Source organism: Pterocles gutturalis, unplaced genomic scaffold, assembly GCF_000699245.1.
Source record: "Pterocles gutturalis isolate BGI_N339 unplaced genomic scaffold, ASM69924v1 scaffold32332, whole genome shotgun sequence".
NCBI lineage: Eukaryota > Metazoa > Chordata > Aves > Pterocliformes > Pteroclidae > Pterocles > Pterocles gutturalis.
In genome coordinates this window covers 28,857-38,539 of record NW_010113819.1, presented here as the reverse complement: position 1 = coordinate 38,539, position 9,683 = coordinate 28,857, and the positions used below count along the sequence as shown (strand labels likewise).

The 9,683-nt window shown below is 37.1% G+C and overlaps 1 protein-coding gene across 1 annotated transcript; it reads left to right on the top strand.

The window, feature by feature from the left end:
- The first annotated feature begins 497 nt into the window (after positions 1-497).
- Positions 498-4,389, top strand: MPP6 (membrane protein, palmitoylated 6 (MAGUK p55 subfamily member 6)). The gene is made up of 3 exons (XM_010074648.1): positions 498-694; positions 1,104-1,232; positions 3,571-4,389. The coding sequence occupies exons 1-3, from the start codon at positions 560-562 to the stop codon at positions 3,745-3,747; spliced, it is 441 nt and encodes a 146-aa protein (XP_010072950.1). The 5' UTR covers positions 498-559; the 3' UTR covers positions 3,748-4,389.
- The last annotated feature ends 5,294 nt before the right edge of the window (positions 4,390-9,683 follow it).

Below are 9,683 nucleotides of genomic sequence, written 5' to 3'. Positions count from 1 at the left end.
CTTCTTTATAGCTAGCTCAGGTAATCCTACCCTGAATAACAGGGCAAATACAGTGAGCAAAGTATGTGCTAAGGTTTGGGGAGCAGGGCATGGCAGATTTTAATGTGTGCCAAGTTATTTTCAGAAGTACATTTGCCATTTGAGAGTTAAACTTCCATTTGATTTCCAAGCCACTTAAATAAATATTTTATTAAGTGAATAATTAAAAAGATGACATGAATGAGTATTGTATATGGCGTGAAGGAACAATATGAAGGAAATAAGCAAATGGGTAGGTAAGCAACATATAGGAAAGAATAGAAATAAAGGGAAAAGGAGGGGCTGTGCTCAGTTTTGAAACTTGTACTAGAATAATTAATTACTCTGTATATGGAAGAATTATAATTGTATATAAATGTGTATTATACTCTCCCTAGCTTAATAGGCAGTCCAGTCTCATATTTGTATTAAAATATGAAAACATTGGATTTATATTTTAATTTTTTGTTTAGTTACTTCACGAAAGCCAAGGGATGATGAAAAGGATGGGCAAGCATACAGATTTGTGTCACGAGCTGAAATGGAGATGGATATTAAAGCTGGCAGATATTTAGAGCATGGAGAATATGAAGGAAATCTTTATGGCACCAAAATTGATTCCATCCTTGAAGTTGTTCAGACAGGAAGGACCTGCATCTTGGATGTGAATCCACAGGTATATAATTTATAATGTTACACTGCACGTGTAGGAGTATGATGTTGAAGAGGTATGCCTTTAAATTTAAAGGCTTCTTATCTGGCTTAAAGATTACAGTATCACCAGGATTCTTGATGTGTGGCACTAAGTTAGAATGAGTTAGAAAGACGGGAAAAAAAAAAACCCTGAGATTCTGCATGGAAGAGGAGTCTTGCAGAGTACTAAATAATTTTTTTTAGCCAAGGAAAGAATGATGTTGAGCATTTCAAAAGGCAGTGTAGGATTTTCTAAAATAGAAGTAAGAATCTTTGCTTATGTGTTTCTGCCCAATGTAGCAGACTAGTTCTGCAGTGCCCCTTAAGTAATGGGGACGTGTGGTGAGTCATTCTCAAACTTAGGGTTTTTTTGTCTTTTTCTGTGCTTCTAGGCCCTGAAAATACTGAGGACTTCAGAATTCATGCCCTATGTAGTATTTATTGCTGCTCCGGAGTTGGAGACTTTGCGTGCTATGCACAAGGCTGTGGTAGATGCTGGAATTACAACCAAACTTCTCACTGTAAGATGATTATTTCATATTTAGTTTTCTTTGAGCAAGATGTTGTTAGATTTTATTTTTTTTACCTTTCATTTTAGATGGAATTTGTTCTGAAATTAATGTCTCTAATAAAAGTTAGGCAAGACTTTTGTTGATTACTTAGGTGAATTTAATCAAATACTATGTATAAGGCAGATGCTTCTTTCTTAAAAATAGACCTCTTACAGAGGAGCGTTGATTACAAAAATTACTTGTAATGTCTTCTTTGGGAAGTGTCACCTTTGATTATTTGCAGCAAATGGCAGATACTTGATGGTGGGAATTGTTCTTTTATGTAAATGTCTTTCTTTCACTTTTCACACCTCGTCCTACAAAGTTTTGTTCAGGTTTGTCTTATAATACAAGTGTGCTTTAAAAATGGAGTCTGTAATCCTTAGGAAGGATATTGCAGCCTGCATAAAAAACCTAACCAACCAACAGCAGAAAGCAACTAGGCCTTGTTTGCACTGCTGCTGCTGCAGCGCGTGCTGCACTGAGAATGGCTGGGAGCTGTCAGAATAAGAAGTGTTGAATAGCTTCTCTTCCCCTGAAGTTCCTTGTGTTTGTCATGTAAAGCAAAGTGGCACATCTTATTCCTTACATCTTCTCTCCTTTTCTGAAACATGGTGTGTAGCAGAGGGAAACAAGATGTGCTTCCTCCAGCACAGAAAATGGTAAATATTCTGTGTGGGCATGAACTTTCCCCGCTGCAGGACCAAAGCAAAAAAAGCCAGATTGAGTAGTTAAGGAAACTGTCCTCTATGTTCATCAGTACAGCTTCCCCATCTAAGAAAAGCCATGGTTTGCTGACAACTCACAACAATGCTGCAGTTTAGATAGTAGCAATATCTTGTATAATGCTGATGGGACATTCAAAGCAATAAAATGGGGAGTGGGTTAATTTTCACTGAATGAATATGGGAATTTTAGTCTTTTCTTTTCAGACCTGTGAGATTGCATTCTCTTAACTATATGAGAGACTGTCCAGGTCTAGTCATGGATTCTGGTTATTGTAGATTCTAGTATCTGTGTGGGTGCTCCACCTTTCCTCCTCCCTGCCCCAAATGAACCCTGAATTTTGTGATGCATATACAAGAAGGCAAGGTTAAAGCTGTCCAGACAAGCATAAAAATAATTTCCTGCACTTCCTAATATTTCATTCCCTAAGGGACATGCTTATGTTTGTTTCATTTGTCCTTATGAATAATAAAGAGGATAGTTACATTTAAAATACATATTTATGGATTCTAAATCATATCTGTACATATGTATATAAAGAGTATGATTTCCCATTTCATATTCTTGTACTTCCTGAACAAATGAAAAACAAATGTAATTTAAAGTAGTATGTTCTGCTTGCTAGTGGGTCTGTCTACATTATTTCTAGCATCCTAAGCCATTCCGTTGCAAAAATTCTGGCTCTTGTGGTGTGGTGACACATTTGCTTGTCTCCTTCATTTAGTGTGAAGGAAAGGCTATTCACAAACTTAATTTTTCATTTTTGCTTTTGTATTTACAACTGTACCAAGACATGAAAACATTGAAATAAATATTGTCAAGGGGACAAATCTCATAACTGCTTACAAAAAAATTGCTTTTGTGCAAAAGATTGTAGGACTAATGAAACACTAAAAAAAATGCTCAGTGGCGGCACTTCATGAAGGCTTCATAATGGAGGAATATAAATTTCCTGCATATTTTGCAGCTCATGTCAGAACTAAAGTAATGCAGCAGTAGTTTACAAATGAGGAACTGATGTCAGGTGAGCAAGGTTGGAATGTAGCCTCTAAAAGCAATAGGGTATTCTAGAGCTTTATTCTGATAGAAAAGTATCTTTCATTGTCTTTCATTTCATACTAATTTAAATTATTGGATTTTTTTGGTGCTTTCTGTGGTTATAAAAAAGGGCATAAATATTTTTACATAACTGATGAACTCAGTCATTCCTAAATTCCAGTCATTAATTTGATTCTGATTGGATCATCAGTTGCACATAGAAAATTATTAACTGCCCATTGTGCATACCAGCCCAAGTTACATTCTTCTACTGACTTTCTTAAAAACTGCAAGATTTGCAAACATTTGGTTGCCACATTTAACATTATTGGCATGGCTCATAACTTTTTCAGCCCTTTCAATGTGTTTTAGCTTAAGTTCTGTGTGGATTTACTATAAATGAAAAGTTTCATTATTTTTAAAATATATTCAATATATAGCTTTAAATAGTTGCAGTATGTAATGAAGGGATACTTCTTCTGTATTTATAAGGATTTGCCAAGTCTTATGTTCTTAGCAGTAATCTTTAAAATCTCTTTAACAGGACACTGATTTGAAAAAAACAGTGGATGAAAGTGCACGGATCCATAGAGCGTACAACCACTATTTTGATCTGACCATTGTAAATGACAACCTAGACAAAGCCTTCGAGAAGCTACAGACTGCTATTGAGAGACTGAGGCTGGAACCGCAGTGGGTCCCAATTAGCTGGGTATACTGAGATTTCTCAAGAGGAGCTTAAGTAACAAATAAAATCACCTGCAGCAAATACGCTAATGTGACGCTGTGTAGATACTGATGATAACCTAGGGCACCTGTGCATTTTTACTCTGTGTATATTCAAAAGTACACTATTCTGAATTTTTATAAAAATGTTGAAGGGAGAGTGTACTTAAATATGTAATTTATTTTAATTTTTCTAACTTTTTACAGATAACCTTTCTATTCATATCACATGAAGGAAATGCGTTTAAGCATTTTATATGTTTTAATTTAGTACCTTTGCCTTTTTTCATCTAAGAAACTTTCAGTCATTCACTTCAACATTTACATCTCGGGTCTTACATTTTCACTGTGATTAAAAAAGGATACTTGAAACAATTTTTGTAAAACTTGTTAATGTCAGTGTTTAACTGGTCAAAAGTCTATAGCTCTTATTAGTAAAGAACACTAATTTCTTTGGGTTTTTTTTCTTACTTAAAAAAATAATAATTTCATGGGAGCAGAATTTTAAAAATTAAAAGCAGCAACCAACACAGCTCTATTGCTCCAGCTTCTCTCAGCTTAATGTTCATGCATTCTTGATGTTTCACAAATTCTTGAAGTCTCTTGAGATGGACAACTATTGCGTAGGTTCCCTTATATGTGTCTCTTAAAGTAATATAAAGCAATACCTTGCTGCTTATTAGGCTGTTCTTGGGAGCCAACCTGTTAGCCTGTTGCGGTTGAAGTACTGTTAGAAAGCTTGTACGCAAGGTAATTCAGTGCATTTGAATAATGGTGAAGTAGCCTGAGAGAGAACCTGATAATGTGGAGCCTCGTAGAGTGATGCTTAATGTTTAGGACTATTTATTCACACTTGTGAAACCACATTGCTTCAAAACAAAAAAAAAGGCATTTTATTTTGTTTGGTATTTGTGTAGTGATCTGTGGCTTAATTTCCTGTGATAACTAGCTGGGTTCTATATTATCTTTCTGAATATTTGTGTGTGATCAACTGCTGTATTTTTATGAGTGTGATGTAATGGAATTTCTGTGCTTTTTGTTACATGGTTTTTAATTGCATTTTTCATTAGATAGTTTGTGAATTGGAAGCTTACTGCTAAAAAGCATTGTTGTTTATAACTTTTTGTTTTACAACGGATTTCCTTTTGTTTAGTGACAGTTCTCCCCTTAGCAGGCTCATTGATATAATTCGTATTTAGTTCAAGTTCATCGAACAAAACTTATGCTGATGTAAATTTCTGCTTAACAAGAACAAAATGAAAATATAGCTTATCGCTAAGACTAGCTCTTTTTGTGACCATATTTTGTATTGCAATGTCAGCTGTTGTATATAGTAACATTCACCGTCACTTACCAGGTTAGGTGGCTAAACTGAAGTCATTTATTTGTTTAATTTCTCTTCCATCTGGTGACAGGCACCTGGGTTCTGAAGTCTTTCTCAACACCAAAGTGTGACACGGAATGCTATCAAAAGGCAAATTCCTCAGAACTATTTCTGAAGGAAAAGAGGCGTAGATGCTATAAAACAGTATTGTTTCCTGGGGCTCTCAAAGACTTTTAGGTGCACAAGGAAAAGAAAAATGGAGTTGATGCAGTATAGGAAACTTGTAAGTCTCAAAAAAAAACCTGAAAACACCCATATACAACAGATGATTTTTACAAAGTCTATAAAGTTGGTTGTTGTGGGGGAAAGGGGCAGGTGGGGCTTGACATCCCTGTATGTGGAAAATGTTAGTTGAAACCCTGTATAGCACAGGTAGTCTTTGTGGCTCTTAATATGGAGATTTCAGTCTTCAGAGGGAATCTCAAATTGTCTAAGGAAAATGTGTACCACTACTTTGTTTTATTTTTATAGTTTTCAGGATGTTTTCTCTGTTTTCGTTTAAGTTTGGCAGAGCTTTTAAATGTGGCATCAGCATGAGATGCTTATTTTCCTTTCCCAGGAGACATGTTCTGTGATCCTGTTGCTCAGAGGCTGCTTTGAGAAATGGATCGAGTGTTGTATGTAGCAGCAGCAATGATAGCAGAGCCATCGCTTGACTATTTTAATGATTTTCTATTGGCACTGTATGCTGACCGTGACTAAATTGTTTGTGTACTGTGTAACAGGAGACTATATATGCTGTAAATAAGATGTGCTATCTGGACAGATATGATGCCTTTTCATTCTGAATTAGAAAATACTCTCTTTGTGATGCCAAAAGTGGGCTGAGCTCACTCTTCCCTAATGAATGGAACAATAAGATTCTTCAGTCTTCACACCATAGTACTTGATGTTGCAAGTATCACATATTTTCATCTTTTTTTCCATACATTTATTTAACCAAATGAAACACATGAAACGTGGGCACCAAGATTTAGTCAGGAAAACATCTCTGCTCCTTCTGTTTCCACACGAGGGAGCAGACTGTCAAAAGAGCCTCCCTAGTTAGCTATCTCCAAATAGCCATGTATTTGCTAAAGCCTAAAGCTTTAGCTTTCCATACAGGTTCACAGTGTTTTTAAATCAAGCAGTTAGCCCAGGGGAGCCAAGAGAGAAGTACAGTTCTGAAGCAATAAGAGAAGATGGCTTGCTTAGGCTGTACACAAAGATCATATCAAAGTGTCTGCATGTTCTAACTGGATGTCCACATGCAGGTTGTACAGGAAAAAAAACCAAAACACAACAAACAAACCAAACCCAAACACCATGCTCCTTGCATCTGTTCATGAAATCTTGAAAACTGAGAGTTCAGTCTGGCAGCTATAATAATCTTCAGGGGAGAGGGGGGTTGGGTTGGTTGTGTGGTGGTGGTTTTGGTTTGTTTGGGTTTTTAGCAAAATCAGATTTTCATCAGATATTCTGCTTAGTTTGTCACTACCTAGTAGGATGACTAGAATGACAGTTACTTTTTTTTTCTTTTTTAAAAAGAGCATTTTAGAGGTTCTTAGAATGATGGTGCCATTTCAGTCACACACACAGCAGTGATAGTCACTGCCTGTCAGGGTCTGCTAGAGCAGATGTGAGACAGAGACCTGTACATTGTGCAATTGGGTAGAAAGACACTATGAAAAGCCAGTTTTCAGCAAGTGAAAGTATTTGATATAACAGCTGTTTGAAGTGTTTTGGAGGAGTTAAAATAACTAGGCTTTCATGTATCATTCTGTACTAAACATTAATTTTCCAGATAACAAGGGAACTTTTTACATTGTTAATGATAACAATAGGTGTGACTGAGCGAGGTGAAGATGCTGCTAAATGTTTAAGATATGTGGTATGTATCACAAGATAAATATTTAAGTAGTTTAGAAAAGTAAATTATCAAATAGTTGTCTGTGTTATGTATGTATGTGGATGGTAAAACAAAAAATGCTTACGTCTGCAATCACATTCCTAAACTACCATGACTTAATCTGGAAATGTACCTGCATGTACACTTCTCTACCTGGTTTATTGTGTTTACTAATGTATATTTTTCTAAATATACAGATATTTCAATCTAAAAATTATATATTTATCTGTAATTTCTATCTGTTTTGGACAGTGCATGAGGTGCTGTAAAATTCTGTACATATAGAGACTTATAGAAAAAAACATGGTAGTTGCCCTGTGAATGAAACATTATACATAAAAGTACAGTCAGTATGCCAAGACCCATGCGTTATTTCCTTAAATGCACCAAAATTAAGTGTAAATACTTTGGTGCATGTGTACACAAGTGATTACCTTGCTGTCTCTAACTGTTAACACTAGCAGGTCTACTTTAGGTTCTACATCCTGTGACAAGATGCAGTCAATTAAAGTTTAGTGGGATAATTATAATGGGATGTGTCATCTTGCATAAATTTATAATGGTCTTTCAAAATGTTCTGCAAGTGTAAAATGAAAGTAAAATTGGAGCAGAAAGGCAGACTCACATATGCAAGGGAAACCGAATTTATAACCAATGCAGTATCCTTCAGTTGTGCCATGTTCTCAGATCAGTGCAGCTCTGTGTACTTAGTTGTACAAAAGCTTTGTGGAGCAGGACGGCTGATCAGTGCATCACTCTTGAATTTGTGTTTATATATAAACTGTCACATCTTGGATAGGCTCAAAATGTGGCACTTTTTTTCCCAGTCCTCTGTACAATTCTCACTCATTGCATCTTCTAAAATCATACCTAAATGACTCCCTGTACAAGTTGCCTGCAGCTCAGTGTTCAGGAAGTCATCCGGGTTTTGTCTGGTTTGAAAGAGGGTGATTCTGATAAGAAACAGGAAACTTTTCTCTTTCAAACACAGAGAATTCCTGGCTAAGTACCCTTTGGAGCAGAGGCTGCCTCTCTGCTGTGCTTAAGGACCAGTGGTGAATGACCAAGTACAGCCCCGCTCCAGAGATCGGGAGATGTGGGTTATTCCCTGTCTTGACACGAGCTTTTATTGGGAACACAAACAAATTCAAACTTCTTTACCTATTCCTTGGTTTCCCATCCAGGCCTCCTCTATCTTGCTCCTTCACCCCGCCTGACCTTTGAAGCAGCTGCTGGTCCTCAGGCCACGGGTGGTGCCTCCTGCAGTAGATTCCCCATCACTCGTTGTGCCTGTAGGTACAGCTTTAAGACAAACTGTAGGTGGAGGACTGTTGCATCTATCATGCAAATGTATATGGAATATTTGCTTCATGCAGGTTTTCTTGCCTCACCCAAATTGTGAAGAGTTAAAGTACTCTATTGTTATTGCCAAACTTCATGATACTACTTTTGCAGAAGTGGTGAGATCCATGTATTGATGTTCTAGGTAGTGGAGACTTGTAGTCAGCCAGGCCTTTTGCCTTAAATACCCCTCCAGTGCTCAGTCCCTACACAACACCTCACCTGGGCCATTAAAAGGACTGCTGAGGTAGAGGTCCTTTCATTTGCTTTCGCTCGTGGACAGGCATTACTGACAGTGCAGTTTTGCTGGGTTTCGTTTTTTGGCCTACCCTGCTTGGTTTCCACGTGTGTTTAACAAGCTGACTGATGGGAATCATCTGCGATTCTCACTTGTGTCTTGTAGAGGAAAGAGTGGTCAATATAACCATTGGTGTTTAAGACTGGTATAACTTCCTGGTTTTAGTCCCAAGACAGATACTTAAAAAAATAAATAGAAGAGTGAAAACACTTGTAAAATAACCAATTTTCAGAGGCAACTTTGGCTTCCAAGCATACTAAAAGTGTGCACATGTGTGCCCCCCTATCCCAATAAATAAAACGTAATAAGTACTGCAGGTAATTCAGACGGTATCTCCTATCTCTGTGGTGGGATACTATTGCACAAACTGTCACATTTTAAACTGCAGAATTCTCAGTTTATTTGCTGGTGCTCCAGCTGGAATTGACCTGTACAGGCTTAAATACAAACTGCAGCTTGGTGAAGGCTGTTAAGCAGTTTCACTTCCAAATAGAATTTTTTTTTTGCATCAGGGTCTCAGTAATATGTATATTCTATAGAATAAATTACACCTGAGGTAAATGTGAATTTTCTTCTCAATATTTTTAACCCTTTATCATACTAGCTGGGTATGGAGTTCCTTTTGTTGTCAAGGCAGTGGTTGGATGTGGAATACTTACTGACCAGCCTGCAAGGCTAACATAGTTACAGTAGTGCTGGAAACACTTTCTCCCATTTTTCCTTTCCCTTTTAATGTCATCAGCTCCATGCTGATGCTGGTCCATGCAAGTTTGGGTGTCCTCACGGCTGACCTAGAGTGGAGTAAAACCTCTTCCAACAACCCAAGTAACCTCTCTGGTATTTGACCTCTGACATGATACATAGTGCAAAGCAAATGAATGGCACCTCTTGGTACAGTTCTCGGGGTGGCAGCAAAATTGGCAGCTGCCAAAAAAATCTTTAATTTATTTTTGTTGGTTTAGGTCTTGTACACGATTATATATGGAGGTAGCTGATGAAATGTGTTTTCCCCTTTGAAAA